At 38.6% G+C, this 21,178-nt stretch overlaps 1 protein-coding gene across 1 annotated transcript in view; it reads right to left on the minus strand.

Annotated features, from left to right (window-relative positions):
• Positions 1-645: 645 nt before the first annotated feature.
• Positions 646-21,178, minus strand: part of LOC136866522 (zinc finger FYVE domain-containing protein 21) — a 126,168-nt gene continuing 105,635 nt past the window's right edge. The window contains exon 7 of the mRNA XM_067143598.2: positions 646-1,097. Within this exon, the coding sequence (XP_066999699.2) occupies positions 1,054-1,097 (44 nt within the window). The 3' untranslated portion in view covers positions 646-1,053. The remainder of the gene's footprint in view (positions 1,098-21,178) is intronic.

The following is a 21,178-nucleotide window of genomic DNA, read 5'->3' on the forward strand; positions in this document are numbered from 1 at the left end:
TTTTTTAAAATTACGTTTTCCTACTACCCTAAAATTTAAATGCACAATTTGAGCAAATTGATCTGAAAAACCTGTATTATAAACTTCTATTTCATAATTCCACATTTCCTCATTTAATACAACTTGATCTACTGCTGACTTTGTATCCCCAGATATTCTAGTTGGTTGATTTACAACTGCCTTTAGACGATACTAGGAAAACAACATTTCTAGCCTTTGCTTATCTCGCCCACCATAATTCCCTAAAAATCTACATTTAAGTCGCCAATGATTATTACATATTTGTTCTTATCCTGTAGGTCATCTAAAATAATTTCAAAATTATTTTTAAAAGTTTCAACATTACTAGAAGGATTTCTATAAATGCATATAAGTATTCACTTATAATCCAATAGTTCAACAAAGCTAGCCTCGAAATGCTCCTCTACATTCAGATATTCATATTTTTCAACCGCTTACATTTGATATTATTATTCACATATATACATGAACATCCACACTTTATTTTCTTCTACAAAACTTACTTGCAAGAGCATAACCTTCTAACACCATACAAAGTTTGAAATCTCATCCTCTATCAACCAGTGTTCAATTAAACATAAATATCATACCCGTGTAGGTTATCTGCCAACAGAACTTCCATACTCAGATTTTATTTCTTAAAGTTTAAACATTCAGGTGGAATAAGGTTAGCTCTCACTTAAGATTATTACCATCACTACCTTTATCTAAAAAATCATGCTCAGTAATACTGGTCGTTTCATTGTCCTACTTGACGTTCTTATTTCTGGTTGTTTAGCTTGCCCTCCTTCAGTTCGTCCTGATGGTGCTCCAACAACCAGCGTCACCAGTAACTCCTCTCCTCGTTCATCCAAGTGACTGCTACTGACGAGCTCAATGGTTTCCTCAAGAGTTTTCCCTGAGTACCGGTACTCAGTGATTTCTGGTATTGCTGTCTCTGATGATTGAGGTAGAATCACATTAATCCCTTTCAGCTGATATTATTCTCCTGGGCATCCTTCTTTAGTGGTAGCAATCACCTCAAATACTTCCTCAACTCTTCTTACTTTCATGACCTGCAAATGTTCTGCAGGAAACTGTAAAACAGAAAACGTTAAAAAACATGTAATTTAAGTTCCATAAAAAATTATATAAAAATTAAACTTTTAGAGATTGCATTATTCACTAAAAAGATATTAATTGGCATATATAAAAGCCACTGCAAACTAATTCAATAATAAAGCCTTCAAAATGACTGCTACTGCTACTCAAATGGATTTACAACGATGTAAGTGCGATGTACAAGAGACTACAGAATCTTTTGAAGATTTGATGTTAATTATTGATGGTAAAATCTGATTTAAAGCTAAGGTAACAGTTCTTGGTTTGCGTTATCTTAGTCCACCAGCCACTATTAAATATCATGTATTGCCTGAATGGAAAAATGCTTTGAGTGACCAATCAATCAATCAATCAATCAATCAATCAATCAATCAATCAATCAATCAAACAATCAATACTGATCTGCACTTAGGGTAGTCGCCCAGGTGGCATATTCCCTATCTGTTGTTTTCCTAGCCTTTTCAAAATGATTTCAAAGAAATTGGAAATTTATTGAAAATCACCCTTGGTAAGTTATTCCAATCCATAACTCCACTTCATATAAATGAATATTTGCCCCAGTTTGTCCTCTTGAATTCCAACTTTATCTTCATATTGTGACCTTTCCTACTTTTATAAACGCCACTCAAATTTATTCGTCTACTAATGTCATTCCACGCCATCTCACCGCTTACAGCTCGGAACATACCACTTAGTCGAGCAGCTCTTCTTCTTTCTCCCAATTCTTCCAAGCCCAAACTTTGCAACAATTTTGTAACGCTACTCTTTTGTCGGAAATCACCCAAAACAAATCGAGCTGCTTTTCTTTGGATTTTTCAGTTCTTGAATCAGGTAATCCTGGTGAGGGTCCCAAAAACTGGAACCATACTCTAGTTAGGGTCTTACCAGAGACTTATATGCCCTCTCCTTTACATCCTTACTGCAACCCCTAAACACCTTCATAATCATGTGCAGAGATCTGTACCCTTTATTTTCAATCCGAATTATGTGATTACCCCAATGAAGATCTTTTCTTATATTAACACCTAGATACTTACAATGATCCCCAAAAGGAACTTGCACCCCATCAACGCAGTAATTAAAACTGAGAGGACTTTTCCTATTTGTGAAACTCACAACCTGACTTTTAACCCCGTTTATCAACATACCATTGCCTGCCGTCCATCTCACAATATTATCGAGGTCACGTTGCAGTTGCTCGTAATCTTGTAACTTATTTATTACTCTATAGAGAATAACATCATCCACAAAAACCTTACCTCTGATTTCACTTCTTTACACATATCATTTATATATATAAGAAAACATAAAGGTCCGATAATACTACCTTGAGGAATTCCCCTCTTAATTATTACAGGGTCAGAAAAAGCTTCACCTACCCTAATTCTCTGTGATCTATTTTCTAGAAATATAGCAACCCATTCAGTCATTCTTTTTTCTAGTCCAATTGCACTCATTTTTGCCAGTAGTCTCCCATGATCCACCCTATCAAATTCTTTAGACAGGTCAATCACGATACAGTCCATTTGACCTCCTGAATCCAAGATATCTGCTATATCTTGCTGGAATCCTACAAGTTAAGCTTCAGTGGAATAACCTTTCCTAAAAGCGAACTGCCTTGTATCGAACCAGTTATTAATTTCAAAAACATGTCAAATATAATCAGAAAGAATGCCTTCCCAAAGCTTACATACAATGCATGTCAAAATACTGGCCTGTAATTTTCAGTTTTATGTCTATCACCCATTCCTTTATACACAGGGGCTACTATGGCAACTATCCATTCATCTGGTATAACTCCTCCGACCAAACAATAATCAAATACGTTCTTCAGATATGGTACTGTATCCCAACCCATTGTCTTTAGTATACCGTATCCCCAAAAATCTTACCATTTCCAGCCGATTTTCTAGTTTTCAACTTTTGTACCTTATTGTAAAAGTCATTGTTATCATATGTAAATTTTTATACTTCTTTAGCCCTAGTCTCATCCTCTATCCGGACATTATCCTTTACATACTGCTGACTGAATACTTCTGCCTTTTGAAGATCCTCACATACACACTCCACTTGTTCATTAATTATTCCTGGAATGTCCTTCTTGGAACCTGTTTCTGCCTTAAAATACCTATACATACCCTTCCATTTTTCATTAAAATTTGTATGACTGCAAATTCTATTTGACATCATGTTATCCTTAGCTGCCTTCTTTGCAAGATTCAATTTTCTAGTAAGTTCCTTCAAGATCTCCTTACTTCCACAGCCATTTCTAACTCTATTTCTTTCCAGTCTGCACCTCCTTCTTAGTCTCTTTATTTCTCTGTTATAATAAGGTGGGCCTTTGCCATTCCTTACCACCCTTAAAGGTACAAACCTGTTTTCGCATTCCTCAATAATTGCCTTAAACCCATCCCAGCGTCTGTTTACATTTTTATTTACCGTTTTCCACCGATCATAGTTACTTTTTAGAAACTGCCTCATGCCTGCTTTATCAGCAATATGGTACTGCCTAATAGCCCTACTTTTAAGACCTTCATTTCTATCACATTTATTTTTAACTACGACAAAACAGCTTCATGATCACTAATACTATCTATTACTTCAGTTTCGCTATAGAGCTCATCTGGTTTTATCAGCACCACATCCAGGATATTTTTCCCTCTGGTTGGTTCCATCACTTTCTGAATCAGCTGTCCTTCCCATATGAACTTATTTGCCATTTCTTGGTCATGCTTCCTGTCGTTCGCACTTCCATCCCAATTGACATCTGGTAAATTCAGATCTCCCACTACTACCACATTTATTTCCATGTCGTTTCCTACATAGCTGAGTAACTTATCAAATAATTCTGAATACGTGTCAGTGCTAACCTTTCCCGGTGTGTACACTCCAAATATATCAAGTTGCCTATTATCTTTAGAAATGAGCCTTACACCTAGAATTTCATGTGTCTCATCTTTAACCTTTTCGTAGCTTACAAATTCTTCTTTCGGCAGAATGAACACTCCCTCTCCCACCATTCCTATCCTATCTCTACTATACATACTCCAGTTCCGTGAGAAAATTTCTGCATCCATTATATCATTTCTCAGTCATGATTCAACTCTTATTACAATATCTGGTAAATATATATCTATTAAATTACTTAATTGTATTCCTTTCTTTACAATACTTCTACAGTTCAACACTAACAATTGTATGTCATCCCTACTAGATTTCCAGTTCCCTGTTCCCTCATCACTTCTCCCTAGGCCTCCGCGTTTCGCTCATAAGGTCGGAAAATTTCCGACCTTTTATCAATGAAGCCGGTGTGTTTAGTCATTATTGAGTAGTTCCAAAAAGCCTTTTGCTATTAAATTTCAAAATTGGCTTTTTGAAGAAGTTGTTCCTTCTATTAGAAAAACTAATAGTAATTATAATGACGCTGTTAAAGGAAAACTTTTAAAAACATGTATTTTCAGTTCCATAAAAGTTGGAATATTTTGCCTATTGTAGTACTGTTATTTTATTATATTACAGAACTAAACATACACTCGCTTTAAAGAAACATACATACTTTGTTGATGAAGCGAAAACAGTATCGAATCCCGATGAGGAAACGTGTTGAAAAGAAAAGAAATCAGATCAGAGCGTAGGGACTAATTGATCGAGGGGATCATCACCTCGCTTTCGAGTTAAATATTCCAGGATATGAATTTTGTGGTCCACCCTATGGGTGGGGGACGCAGACGAAGAATACACCCACGGTATCCCCTGCATGTCTTAAGATGTGGCTAAAAGTGACGACCAAGTGATGATCGAATTAGATCCATGACACTACTTGTACTTAGTACCACCACGTAGGGAACACCATGCGTCCGTTTTACTTGCGCGTAATACCATTATGTTAGGTACACAATAGTTTTGTGATTCGTAATGAAAGTGTGTGCTTCCGGCTGGGTTTTACAGTAACTGTGATTAGTACCACTATATGAGCGACACCATGGTTCTGCCTTGCCTATGATAAGTATCCGCTATGTGAGGAACACCACGGAATAGTACGAGTCCCTGTGGTTAGTACACTTATGTGAGGAACCCCATAGGTTTGAGTTGCCTGTAAATAGCGCCGCAATATGAGAAACGCCATAGGTGTGTGTTACATGTGCGCATTACATTAAAAATACAAATACAGAAATAATATTAATAGCAATAACAACAGTAAAAATATGAACAATAATAAAAATAATACTAATAGTAACAATATGATCCTTAATTTTAAAATAATTAATATACACTTATAAAGGTAGAAGAGTATAGGCCTATATGTGCAAGTCTTTAAAATAAAATAAAATAACAAAAATAATATTAATAATAACATTAGTAAAAATGTGAATAATAATAGCATCCTTAAATTAAAAACAACTAAAATAAAATTCAATGAGGTAATAATAATAATAATAATAATAATAATAATAATAATAATAATAATAATAATAATGTGAATGAATGAATTAATACGCGTAGCCGAACAAGTTTTACTTAAAAAATCTGCAGAACTCGTGACCTCGTGGATAACAACACTAACAGAATGAATGGCTGCATTATCGCCGTAGCCGCTATGAAAAATAAAATTTGATCGCCTCTGCGTCATGGTCTAAAACTAAAACGTAGACTCAGAGTTGCTGAAGGATTTCTACAGCATTGTATCTACTCGATCCACCACAAGCTATAGATTTCCTTTTATAACAGGCTGTTTTAGTACACATCTTATTTTTTACAAAATACAAAATTGACTTGAACCTTATGTAAAAACTGAATCACCAATGCGAAAATTTCCCCACGCTAGTGTATCTGTTGAATTAGGTATAACAAATATCTTGCTATCATCGTTTGTTAGAGCAACTTTGTTCTATAATTAAGTGTAAAGCTGATGATTCTTACTCCTAAACGTATGCATTTGCTTCAGTAATACAGGAGAACTATTGAGAAGGCAATTCTTGTAATCTCCTTCTGTTAACTCATGTTCGACAACACTTTTATTAAAAACTTTCAGCTCTTTAGTTTCTGAATTATCCACTATTTTAACGCAATAAAGTTTAGCTTTTGTGCCGATGAATGTACAATGACAACACCGGCATATTCATCATTCATTTTGCCTAGAACTTTCACGTTTATTAGTGGAAGGTTGTAGATATTGTTTACTGGATAGTTACTTGCATCAAACCTATCTATATGATGTTTAATATCATTATAAAAGTAATTCGTCTTAATCTCATAAATAAAAGAGTCAGTGTCAGTATAAATTAATTTAGAATTGTTACAGGGGCTACAATAGCAACTATCCATTCATCTGGTATAGCTCCTCCGACCAAACAATAATGAAATAAGTACCTCAGATATGGTACTATATCCCAACACATTATATTTAGTATATCCCCAGAAATCTGATCAATTCCAGCCGCTTTTCTAGTTTTCAACTTTTGTATCTTATTGTAAATGTCATTGTAAATTTTAATACTTCATTGGCCTTAGTCTCCTCCTCTATCTCGACATTTTCCTTGAAAACAACAATCTTTACATACTGCTGACTGAATACTTCTGCCTTTTGAAGATCCTCACCTACACACTCCCCTTGTTCATTAATTATTCCTGGATTGTCCTTTTTGGAACCTGTTTCTGCCTTAAAATACCTATACATACCCTTCCATTTTTCATTAAAATTTGTATGACTGCAAATTCTATTTGACATCATGTTATCCTTAGCTGCCTTCTTTGCTAGATTCAATTTTCTAGTAAGTTCCTTCAAATTCTCCTTACTTCCACAGCCATTTCTAACTCTATTTCTTTCCAGTCTGCACCTCCTTCTTAGTCTCTTTATTTCTCTATTATAATAAGGTGGGTCTTTACCATTCCTTACCTCCCTTAAAGGTACAAATCTGTTTTTGCAGTCCTCAACAATTTCTTTAAACTATCCCAGAGTCTGTTTACATTTTTATTTACCGTTTTCCACCGATCATAGTTACTTTTATTAACTGCCTCATGCCTGCTTTATCAGCAATATGGTACTGCCTAATAGTCCTACTTTTAAGACCTTCCTTTCTATCACATTTATTTTTGACTACGACAAAAACAGCTTCATGATCCCTAATACCATCTATTACTTCAGTTTCCCTATAGAGCTCATCTGGTTTTATCAGCACGACATCCAGGATATTTTTCCCTCTGGTTGGTTCCATCACTTTCTGAATCAGTTGTCCTTCCCATATTAACTTATTTGCCATTTCTTGGTCATGCTTCCTGTCGTTCGCATTTCCTTCCCAATTGACATCTGGTGAATTCAGATCTCCCGCTACAATCACATTTCTTTCCATGTCGTTTCCCTCATAGCCGACTATCCTATCAAATAATTTCGAATCCGCGTCAGTGCTATCCTTTCCCGGTGTGTACACTCCAAATATATCAAGTTGCGTATTATCTTTAGAAAGGAGCCTTACACCTAGAATTTCATCTGTCTCATCTTTAACTTTTTCGTAGCTTACAAATTCTTCTTTCGGCAGAATTAGGACTCCCCCTCCCACCATTCCTATCCTATCTCTACTATACGTACTGCAGTTCCGTGAGAAAATTTCTGCATCCATTCTATCATTTCTCAGCCATGATTCAACTCTTATTACAATATCTGGTAAATATATATCTATTAAATTACTTAATTGTATTCCTTACTTCTACAGTTCAACACTAACAATTTTATGTCATCCCCACTTGATAAATATTAACTGCTGACACCAGCAACATGTTAAATGTTAAATGTTGAATACTGTTTCATTTAACATTGTGTCCACACTTAATAAACATGTAAAACTTGATTTTCTTTGTTTATATATAGGTAGTTCATCATATCAATTTGTGGTAATACATTTAGGTGGTGTCTGGTATTTTCAAACAAGGACAATGGACTCAGATGAAGAGGATTTGGCCTTTCCTATTGCCATAGTTGCTTCTTGTTATGATTTAGAAATGAAGTTCTATTAGACACATTTCCTCAAATCATCCTGCTCATTGCTTCAAAAGCAAACCACTTTGAAATACACTGACTGACAGAGCAAATGCAACACCAAGAAGGAGTGGTTCGAAAGGGATGAAAGTTGGGGAAAAAACAGAGACGGCACGGACGAATAATTGATGTTTATTTCAAACCGATATGCAGGTTACACAATGCGCACGGCATCGACTCAGTAGGATGATGGACCACCGCGAGCGGCGATGCACGCAGAAACACGTCGAGGTACAGAGTCAATAAGAGTGCGGATGGTGTCCTGAGGGATGGTTCTCCATTCTCTGTCAACCATTTGCCACAGTTGGTCGTCCGTACGAGGCTGGCGCAGAGTTTGCAAACGGCGTCCAATGAGATCCCACACGTGTTCGATTGGTGAGAGATCCGGAGAGTACGCTGGCCACGGAAGCATCTGTACACCTCGTAGAGCCTGTTGGGAGATGCGAGCAGTGTGTGGGCGGGCATTATCCTGCTGAAACAGAGCATTGGGCAGCCCCTGAAGGTACGGCAGTGCCACCGGCCGCAGCACATGCTGCACGTAGCGGTGGGCATTTAACGTGCCTTGAATACGCACTAGAGGTAACGTGGAATCATACGTAATAGCGCCCCAAACCATGATGCCGCGTTGTCTAGCGGTAGGGCGCTCCACAGTTACTGCCGGATTTGACCTTTCTCCACGCCGACGCCACACTCGTCTGCAGTGACTATCACTGACAGAACAGAAGCGTGACTCATCGGAGAACACGACGTTCCGCCATTCCCTCATCCAAGTCGCTCTAGCCCGGCACCATGCCAGGCGTGCACGTCTATACTGTGGAGTCAATGGTAGTCTTCTGAGCGGACGCCGGCAGTGCAGGCCTCCTTCAACCAATCGACGGGAAATTGTTCTGGTCGATATTGGAACAGCCAGGGTGTCTTGCACATGCTGAAGAATGGCGGTTGACGTGGCGTGCGGGGCTGCCACCGCTTGGCGGCGGATGCGCCGATCCTCGCGTGCTGACGTCACTCGGGCTGCGCCTGGACCCCTCGCACGTGCCACATGTTCCTGCGCCAACCATCTTCGCCACAGGCGCTGCACCGTGGACACATCCCTATGGGTATCGGCTGCGATTTGACGAAGCGACCAACCTGCCCTTCTCAGCCCGATCACCATACCCCTCGTAAAGTCGTCTGTCTGCTGGAAATGCCTCCGTTGACGGCGGCCTGGCATTCTTAGCTATACACGTGTCCTGTGGCACACGACAACACGTTCTACAATGACTGTCGGCTGAGAAATCACGGTACGAAGTGAGCCATTCGCCAACGCCGTGTCCCATTTATCGTTCGCTACGTGCGCAGCACAGCGGCGCATTTCACATCATGAGCATACCTCAGTGACGTCAGTCTACCCTGCGATTGGCATAAAGTTCTGACCACTCCTTCTTGGTGTTGCATTTGCTCTGTCAGTCAGTGTATAAATTTTGTCGGCTCCCGCCCCCGACTTTTCTGACTTTTTTGCCACACTCGACTGTACTGGGAGCCTAGGGACGCTAGGTTTTTCCTTCAATGCACTCGCGGGAACAATTATGGATAATTTAGTGTTCCTGGTAAATGTCGGCTTTCTTCGCTTTATCCCTACATTGATGAGACATCCCACAAACAAGGCCTTTCTATTATATCATTAATTAAGTCCAAAGTAATCTTGCTCCACTCCATTTCTGACGATATGGGTGGCGTGCACCAACCAAGAGTTTCTACTTCCGTAGTAAAGTACTCTTGAAGTCAGCATTCGGCGACTTCCATACGAGAGTAAATTACTTCCGAAGTATTTTAGTCCTTTCTGATACTCCTGGACTAAATTACTACAAGAGTAAAATGTTGAAGAGCACCATCTTGTAGTATATTACTAAAGAGGTAAATAACGTACGAATATAGGTTAGAATTTACTTTCACGTCGTGCATGGAGTAAGCTAAGTTTAGACTTGTTGACTAATGATAATATCTAGCCTATATGAGAGGAAAGACGTTTCAAACTTTTTTTTATGGATTACTTAGATTATATTGACGATCTCGACGCAGTAAACGAAGGGAAATGTAATAATGCGAAGGGCTACAGTGCGTGAAAGGCGAGAGCCGTGTATTATGTGAACACAGCGAGTTTCAGGAACGTTTTTGGTCTTAGGAAGGAATCCTTTACTTTCCTTCTAAATCTACTTGGAGATCACAGCTGAATTCGTGTCTTTTGTTATATCTCTCAAATTACAGTTCCTGTGTGCCCTACGAGGGTTTCGTACAGGAAAATTTCAGTACAGTTACCGGTGATCTAATTAACGTTTATCGCACAACTGCTAGTCGTATCTTTCCTCACGTGGTTAAAGCTCTAGTTGAGGCTAAGAGGGAGGTACGCCCGCAAATGATGATGATCGTTCGGAAAATAAAAGGATATTCTTCACGTTGGCAGGTTTCCACACATCGTGGGTGCAATTGACTGTGACTGCGCGCACATTCCTATTTATTGCCCTCTCGGTGACAACGGTGTACTTTTCAGAAATCGGAAGAGGAATTTTGTTTTCTTCAATTTGCTTAACGTCGCACCGGCATAGTTAGGTCTTATGGCAACGATAGGGCAGGAAAGCCCTAGGGATTGGGAAACGGCCGTGGCCTTAAGGTAGGGCCTACAGACCCAGCATTTGCCTGGTGTGAAAATGGGAAAATTTCGCTGTGGATGTAGGCCATCTGTATGAAGAAACCGCGATCAGTTTTAATTTTTTCCGCGTGTCCATGACTTTCTGCTTTGCTTCCGTCTTCGCTTTAAAGTCCTTCTATAGAATCTTAACTTGCTTTTCACTGCGTTTTCCGTCACTCGAAGCATTGAATTCTTTCGTCACGACTTTCCATGAATTTCTTTTCTTATCCAGCATCTTTATGTCGTGTTTTTTTGCACCTTATATCCTTTGCATAGATCATCATTATCTCTATTAACAAGTATTTATCTTTTTCGCTTACGTTTTTTCCCCGTTTCCAATCGCACATAACCTTATCTATTTAGATTTCTTTAAAGAAGATACACGAACACAGCACTTACTCCGCGAGTAACGAACGCTACTTCTGTAGTAGTAACTAAAAGAGTAAATCGTACTTCAACTCTCCGACGTTAATTCCGGAGTAAATAACTCCCGTACCGGTAGTAATTTACTTCTGTAGTATGGACTTCTTTAGTAAACGCTACTTCCGTAGTAATTTATTCCAAGATGGTGCACGCCACCCTAAATGTTATTATAGTGCAGACACATGTGCGCGTATCGGTACCAGTAGCTTATAAGGAAGATAATGAGTGTTGCGGAGTGTTGTAACTATAATCCTACTTCACTAGAAGCAAGTCGTTTGCATCGTTTGGCTATCTGTTGACATGGAAACGGAAAGGAAGTTGCCGAAGCTGTGCCAACATCTCACGAACAACGAATTGACTTGACATGTTTTCCTCTTGGAGCGGAAAACACGCCAACATGTTAAAAGTGTTAACCTCAACATTCTGAGTTAACATGCAAAGTCAATTGGAAGACAAATTCACAGTATACATGTCAATTGTAACATGTTAAATTTAACATGTTGGTGTTAGATATTAATCAGTGGAGTCCGGCCTTTACATACTTAGATTTATTATATAAAAAAGGCAATTAACATCTCTCTTTTGGGTGTGGTATATGGCGACATCATATTTTCTGGACAACGTGGTAAATCTTTATGAAGTTCACGCATTTTTTGGATACTCAAGGTCTATTTCTCGAAAATACCCTTTATCACCTTCGTCATCCACGGTCTGAACTTATGAATTTTCAATCTCATGACGAGAGAGCCAGCGGAGATCTTTTAACGGTACATACTAAGTCATAGCCCAACCATGTAATTTCTTAGCATCAAGGTAAACGATATATTGCGACTGCCAACTAGAATTATAATTTGTCATGTACATATTATTTGTTATATAATACCGAACACTGCACTGACTTAAACCACCTCGAATAGCCGATTTCATAAAATGAACCATGTCAATATCTGTTAGCAATTCTGAATCCACCTATGTATACTTTAATATCGCATACCAAATTAAGCCAGGCGTTGTATAATACTGACAAGGAGAAGGCTATATGTTTTTATAGAAATGTAGCGAAAAAACTTCCGCCAACATAAGAAGGTCTATATACGCCCTCAAATATAAATCGGCACATTCTCCTTATAGTTTGAAGGTGAAACTGAAGCCAGATTTGTTGTGCATATAAATAGTCATCATCACTAATACTAGTTGAATTTAGGGAGCTGTAAAACAATCCTCTATGTGGTAAAGAGCGTTCTTCAACACGATCTACGCTATCAATGGAATATACCTTTACGCCGAATTAAATGAAACTGCACTGCATCTGGAAATACGCGTCGAGTTTCAGTAAAAGGTTCCCTTTCAGATTACCGGTACTGGAAAGCTTATCAAGGCTACTTGCAATGACACGAAAATAGTCAATAAATAGCAGTTTTATATTATATTTATCACCCACCCTGACGAATCTTGTAAAAAAAATGCACCACTCTTTGTTCTTAGGTATTAGATCAATTCTTCCATCTGAAGCTCCGAATTTTCTAATTATAAAATGTCATAAGATGATAAATTATACAGAAAAACAGGAATGTATTTTGGAACATTACACTTCAAATTACAGCTATTATGGGCTGGAAATGTATAGTTTCCACTCAAGTGTTCGTCATCGAATACTTTAGGGTCACTATCTGAAAAATCTCCACCACAAATAATACATTTCAAGGCATTATTATGCTGTTGTAACTGAAGTTCACTGAGAGGTTTCATGGTAATATTAGTATTTCAAATACAGCCAAGACATGCCGTATCCCTCCCAAGCCTATCTAAAAACACCTGAGCGGCTTTAGGCCCCTGTATAACTCTAACTTATTTAGTGAGCTATCATAACTACATGGTTCATGAATGTGAGTAGTAATGGTGAAGGTTATTCCTGGATCAGGTTCGCATGTCTTGTACGGCTTTAGTACAGCCTCAAAGTCAGCATATATAACAAATGTTACCAATAACTGCTTATCATAATTCTTGAATTTTAAAATATAATTGTCTGGAGTAGGTAAAACTGATATGATTGCAGTCATTTTTAGAATGTTTTGTGAGATCATCCTCGGTTCTAAAGTACAGCAAGCATCCATCACATATTCAAGCTTTACCTTTTAGATAACTGACTGCTGACAAGTCTACTAAAAAATTTTATTCAACGACAGTGAGAAATCTGACTTTCTCCTACATACAATAGGTTGATATGCGTTTCATTTTTATTCTAGTGGAATACAAGGGGCCTTTCCTTCTACGCCATATATATATATACCAGGTGGCTCACGAACGCCGTACTTTCTACTTATAAATGCCCCGCATGCACAAATGATGAATGGTATGTCTACCAACTGATTTTCACAGGGGAACTACTGCCAGCGGGCATGTTACGTCATAATATGAAGAGATAAGAAACAGAGTGTCGCTCGCAGCATGTTACTCAGCGCTGCCGGTCGAATGCACCCATTGCATTAGTAAACATCGTTTTCGACCGCATAATCTAGACTGGTGTATGGTACAGCCGCATTATATTTGCTGTCTGCATATCGGCAATGGCTAGTGTGATCAGCAGCGGTGAATACGTAGACATTATTTTAAGCTGGACAACCTGGTCGGAGTGCAACAGAAGTTCCAAACAGACGTACGCCTTCTACACACACATTTCGCCGAACAATACTCGTTTTTGTCCAATACAATCAACTCTCTTATCGAGTTGAATGTCTACACGTGTCTGAATTAATAAGTTGTTAGATTTCATTTACTGCATATTTGGCGTGTCTACAAACATTAGCGGCGGTAAGGCGGTGGGGCGAGGTGGGACAGTCGCTCCCACCCCCACTTTGTAGAGTAAATATGACATTTTATTCAACTTTAGCCAGATGGAACTAGGAATATTTTTAAAAAAGCTACGTGTACAAGCCTTGTTGTCTTATATGCTAAATCCTTCCTTTATTGTATAGCGCTACGGCAAGTAGAGGAGACTTTACATGTGCTGTGCGGGAGGGTAGTAGGGGTATATATTTTTTGCCGAGGTCGTGGCCACTGAGTTATGATTCACCCGCTTGCCGCGCGCATTCGTCATTCTGGCAGTCTCTTTATTGTCTGTTAGTTTCTTAGTGTATATTCAAATACTAAATGATTATTAACTGCATAATCATGCCGTACATCCATGTAATTGTGCAGGGCGATCTGGGCCCACGTGGGGTTACGGGCGTGCAGCTGTGAGCTTGCACTCGGGAGATAGTGGTTTCGAGTCCCACTGTCGATAGCACTGAAGATGGTTTTCCGTGGTATCCCATTTTCATACCAGGCAAATGCTGAGGCTGTACCTTAATGAAGGCCACGGCCGCTTCCTTCCCATAAGTTCTCTCTGTGTCGGTGCGACGTAAAGTCAATTGTAAAAAAATAGATACATTTAATTGTAATTGTAATTTCAACGCGAGAGAATACCAACTTTACTTTCACCGTACTAAATTATTTCGTTTGAATTATGGTATTTGATATGTAAATGTGTCCGACTCGTTGGCTGAATGGTCAGCGTACTGGCCTTCGGTTCAAAGGGTCCCGGGTTCGATTCCCTGCCGGGTCGGGGATTTTAACGTTAATTGGTTAATTCCAATGGCTCGGGGACTGTGTGTGTGTGGAGTATTCAGCATTAGAAATCATACTACGTAGGGCCCTCATCTTCACAGATATGCAGGTCGCCTAATAGGCCGTCTACTAGAAAAAGACCTACACCAGGCCCCTCCGGAGGCCACACGCCATTATTATTATTATTATTATTATTATTATTATTATTATTATTATTATTATTATTATTATTATTATTATTATTATTATTATATGTAAATGCAATTAATCTGCCCCGGGGATTAGACCTATTCGTAATAATAGATTTTTTAATATTTTGATTCAGTGCTGTATAATAAAATTTTCACCAGGTCTCACAAACATACTACGGGTCATTTACTTAATAAATAACATAACACAAAGAAATAATTTAGGAACGTTGGTATTAGTTCCTGTTGGAATACGATTACAACTGAGTACTTTTTTTTACAATTGGCTGTACGTCGCACCGACATAGATAGGATTTATGGCGACGATGAGACAGGAAAGGGCTATGCGTGGAAAGGAAGCGACCATGGCCTTAAATAAGGTACATCCCCAGCACTTGCCTGGTGTGAAAATGGCAAACCACGGAAAACTATCTTCAGGGCTGCTGACAGTGGGATTCGAAACTACTATCTCCCGAGTGCAAACTCAGAGCTGCGCACCCGTAAGCCCACGGCCACCTTGCCCGGTATAATTAAATAGAAGTACGGCATGATTTTTCAATTAAAAATCATTTAGTATTTGAATACTCACTAAGAAACTAACATACACTAATTAGACTGCCAGACTGATGAACGCGCGCGGCAACTGGGTGAATTATAACTCAGTGGCCCGGACCTCGGCAAAAAATATAATACCCCCTACTACGCTTCCTCACAGCACAGGGAAAGTCTCCATTACTTGCCGTAGTGCTATAAAAATTGGTTAGCGGCGACGAACAGCATTTTGTGCGTATTTCCGTCACTAATTAATAATTAAAGAAAATAAACGAAGGAATTAGCAGATAAGATAACAAGGTTTGTACAAACAGCTTTTTAAAATAATTCCTAGTTCCAGCTGGCTAAAGTGGAATGCAAATGTAATGTTTACCCCACAAAGTGGGGTGGGGGCGACTGTCCCTCCTCGCCCCACCCCCTAATCGCCGCTACTGTTTGTAGACACGCCAAAGATGCAGAAAAGGAAATCTAATAACTTATTAATTTATACACGTGTAGATATTCCACTCGATGGAAGAGTTGCTTGTATGAAACAGAAACTAATATTGTTCGGAGAAGTACGTGTGTAGAAGGCATACGTCTGTTTGGAGCTTCTGTTGCATTCCGACCAGATTGTCCTGATTAAAATAATGTCTGTGTATTCGTCGCTGCTGATCACACTAACCATTGCTGATATGCAGACAGCAAATATAGTGCGGCTGTACCATACACCAGCCTAGAACTATGCGGTCGAAAACAATGTTTACTAATGCAAGGGGTGCATTCGACCTGCAGCGCTGAGTAACATGCTTCGAGAGACACTCCGTTTCTTACTTCTTCAAATTCTGACGTAACCTGCCCGCTGGCAGTGGTTCCCCTGTGAAAATCAGTTGTTAGACATCCCATTCATCATTTGTGCATGCGGGGTATTTATAAGTAGAAAGTACGGCGTTCGGGAGCCACCTGGTATATATAGTAATATCGTTGTGCTTTACAAAAATATTTATTTTACTATCATTGGAAACTCTAGCCCAGTTACATCAAGTATAATTAAATAATATGGATAGGAAGTTTCTTTTAGGATCTTTTTTTTCAGGTGGGTGCAACGCCGAGATGATTGGCCAAGCGAAACATTTCTGATCTTTGTTTTGAACATTAACAACTTATTTTTTGTGCTTGATCCAGGCTGGTAGATCGATGTATGATGATCCGTGAAGAGGGCTGAATTGATTGACATTAAGCTCAAGATGTAAAATTTCTACTAAGGCCCAACCCGAGTCCCGTTCTTGGAAATCTCACATTTCGTGGAGAAAATATTTATAAGATCCTGATAAACCTCATTAAATTTGTTGATTGAATGATAACTATAATTTTGTATTAAACTATTTTACGTCTGTTATTTCACCAACACTGTTGTTTTTATCGTATAATCCAAAAAGTTCAAAATTCACTTTCATAATGTTATGATTTACTACTGATCCGTACCCTGACGGCCCATATAAGATGGCAAGTCATATATTTGGCATATCAATAATTATATAAAAGTGGATTTCAGTCAAGCATTGGAAAAGTAGCAGATTACAGAACAGTTGAGACCGGAAGCCCTGGCATCGTAATGTCGCTGTATGGTTCGCAAAGCTTGCTTGTAACCGTGGGAAACGTTCAGCTTTATCGAGAGTTAGCACATCCCGGTACGTGTAGAATTCGTTGGCCACGAGGAGTGTTCAGCCAATTAGGAAGCGAGGGTGTGGCTAATATGAATTCTGGACCGCGCAGAATTAAAATCCCAGGTTGATCAACATTGATATCTGTGTGATGTGTGCAGCGAGGAAAAGAACTCAGTTTTGTTATTTGAGTGTTTTCCACAGGTCTGAGAACGAGAAATAATAAGGAGTAAATTATAACTATTATCTGAGTCATAATTTTGTTATCAGGAGTGCATATAATATTAAACAAATTATAAATTCATTGTGTGTGACGAGGACTCTGATTGGTTGAGTGTTTGAACATATGGGGAATCCCCTAGCCACAACGGCGTTGGCTATGTTACTTAAGCGCCCCATCTGTTGGGAGCGTCCTCCTTATTGTCTGTGCTGTCGTGAAGTGAGCATCGCTCTGTACGTTTTCTTTATCAGTGTCGTACTACAGATGCGCGGGACGCATGAAGGCTGCCACGTGGGCAGAAGTCTAACATTGTAAGGTCACCCTGACCAAAAAGACAGTGAAGTTATTTTTGAGAATAGTGCTACGTAAACTGAGTGCAGTTATAAGTCACCAACTGCGCTAAGTCGCAAGTTTGTATGTTAAGGTAACAGACGGTAATGTTAGCCGCAGACTTGTAATTGAATGAGAGACGGTAAACCACACTGCACTTTCGGGCCGGTCGCGTATCGAGAAAGATTTTCGTATCGAACCGCGAGCCGTTCTAAATGACTGTACTGAAACCCATAACAGTTATTGTAAAGTGAATACTACGTGTGTTTGGTGTAGTGTTAACGTTGGTCTTCATTTACGGCTAACAAAGGGTTTATTCGGCAACATGCACGGAGAGCGGTGAAGAGGTATTAACCAGAATTTATGTGTTGCTGTTGTACAGGAAATAGCCTTAAGAAGATGGCATCGCCTTTAGAAGAAAGAAGATTGTTTCCACGTGTTGAAAACCTGTTGATGATGGAGTAGACCCCCATCGGTGCAGGGATGTAAGCTGCTACCAGTGTCCAGGGTGTTGCCAAGATAAGACGCATGTATTATAACTAAATGGCATATCTATGAATTACGATTAGTGAGGCTTAGATCAGGGATTTTCTTCAGTGTAATTTTTGCCTGATGGCATGTGTTCATTTTACATTTGTGATGGTGTAAATACGGACAGAAGGGGATCGCATGTTTCTCTTCATTTCTTTTATTTTATGATTAGCTAGGTGGGATATTGAGGGAAACGTTAGGATTAATTTGATTTTATTTGTGTGAATTATGCATGTTAACTAACCGAAGGTTATTCCCGTATTTGTGTTTGAGATAGAAGGATTATATTGCCAAATTATCAACCTCCTGAGTTATACACTCGCGGCGTTGAAACTAAATTTGATTTATTTATTTAGAAAGATTAGTCACAGATAGCATGCATGTTGCATGTTTTACAGGAGCTGTAAGACGTGTGTACCTGTATATGCACCGTTGACTAGAATAGATTCTTCTAATGTGGATTGGAAACTGTTTTGAACAATGAATAAGAAAGGGAATCGAACCCTTAGTTATAATGAGCAAGGCTGAAGAGACTATAAGATATACATTGAAGTTTTGTGCATGCTGAAATATGAAGTCTCTTATGCAGGCGGATTGCATGCCTGGAAATATTATAAGAATTGTGTGAGGCGAGAATAGGCCTGTGATTATATTCTGAGATATTATTGAGAATCAGAATTGCCGTGAAATAAATGTCGGGCCAGTGAATACGATGTGTGTGTTGAATTATAGTAGCATTGTGGCAATATGTACGATTGTGTATGTGGATATCCGAGCAGTTGTTGAGAGCTCGTCCTACAAGTTAGCTTATCAACCAAGCTTATGCAGATATCGCGAAGTGAGAAGCTATTTCCGTAATATAATCTTGTCAAAACAGTAACCAAGTTCCCAGAGCAGTCTTGAGTTTTATCATTCTTTGCAGCCCACTGCAAAGCAGGAAATATGTGAATGATGGAGGGCACTAGACGGTGCTCAAATGCAGCAAGAGGAACGCGAAGTTGCCCATTGCTTTCTACGTGTTTATTAAATTAAATTATTTGTTTTTCTCATACAGGATGGTTTTTATATGATTTTATGATGATTTAATATGTTGTCTTGTTGATTAATGGGGAACAGCCCGAGTGTTGATTGTATGGATGTGGTCAATCTAGTTCTTACTATATATTTTGGTGAACCGCGTGTCACGTCGAGTCAGTGTAGTATATAACATTTCCCCAACTGATCCGATGTAAATACTTGGATATTTTAATTGTTTTGTTTTGGTTACTGTAAATATAGCGTAGGGTAAATGCCACTAGTATTTTTCGTCGTTCATATAATGTGCCAATGCGTCTTAAAGCGCATTTAAAGGAAATTATCGCGGCAAATACCCTGAATTTCAATCCGTATTATGGTGATATTAAAATGGTGCTACTCCATACGAACAGGAACATTGAACTATAATGTGGAGTTATTTTCAAACTCACAAATATTTGAAGCTGTAATTTGAAGCTTTTATTTATCATTTTATTTGATTTGCGTGATCAATGTTTGTATATCATATCCACTTTCGTTGATTTCTATTTTATTGAACACTAATTTCATTGTCGTTTATTAACTGTATTTTTATTTGTTGTAGTATAATTCAGGGTTATTTTATGCAAAAAACTCATCTTACCACATATCGGTGTTTCTCATTCGAGATAAACCTCCATTATTCCTGTCATATACTTAGAGGTAAGTTATAAAATTCGACTTTTAGACTTACCCACGACAACTAACACACTCTCTGCCCAACCTGAGTTAGTCGGATGTTTAATCAGGAAATGGAGGTATTGTCCTAGAGGGTTCTTACCACTGGGTACGGTACACTACGGTACTTATGAGTAAGGGAACCACGTATGGTTCAACATATTTAAAAAAATACCTCAATGCTTCGCATTTTTTGACAGCTTGTAACTCGGTAACTGACAATTCGACTTTTAAGAGCACTAACATTTTTTATCACGTTCTCACATTCAGTTCCAGTAAATGCAATGTTTTTATGCGTATTGCTCCGCAAATGCCTTTGAAATTTGTGGGAAAGCATTTCCACTTTGCATATGTTAGTGTGTATTATTTTGTACATATTCTATATTTCTTTTTTCAAAACATTGTTTTTTTTCATAAGACTGAAGTTGTACGCTTTTTACATTGACAATGATCAACTACTTTCACATGTTTTTCTGTCGATGATCCTATTTTATCAGGCGATACTATGTTTTGCTGATGTGCATTCATCGTATGACTGTGTTTAAATTTCATATGTCGTTTAAGATCACGAGGTCTGCCAAATATAGCAGTACACTGACTGCATTTGAACGTATGCTATGTTTGTATTGATATGCCGTTGAAGATCATTATTTCTTGAATACTGTTTGGTACATAAATCACACTTAAACCTTATGGTTTATTTGCATATATATAAATATATATATATATATATATAGACTCAGTAAGTCAAAAAGAGATGAAAGAGAATCAAGAGTTACGTACCTGCACTATATATGAAAAAGTCGATTTTTGACAAATTTTCAAAATCCCTGTAAATTAGTATGAAAAAATATGAGATATATACTTATGACCATTTTTCTGACCCAGTAATTTAGTAGGAAACTTTTTCTTTTTTAATGTTATTTGTTCGGGGCGTCGACCCATGTGGGTCTTTTGTCCCTACTGGCAACATATTGTATGAACCTGCGTGCAATTGGAATGGCGGTAGAGTGGAATGTTGTGTGTGAGGAAAGGAATGTAAAGGATGTTACAAACACCTAGTCCTCACGCCAGGGATATTAATCATTACAATTACCGGCCGGGAATCGAACCCGGGCGGCCGGGTGACAGGCG

Source organism: Anabrus simplex, chromosome 1, assembly GCF_040414725.1.
Source record: "Anabrus simplex isolate iqAnaSimp1 chromosome 1, ASM4041472v1, whole genome shotgun sequence".
Lineage (NCBI taxonomy): Eukaryota > Metazoa > Arthropoda > Insecta > Orthoptera > Tettigoniidae > Anabrus > Anabrus simplex.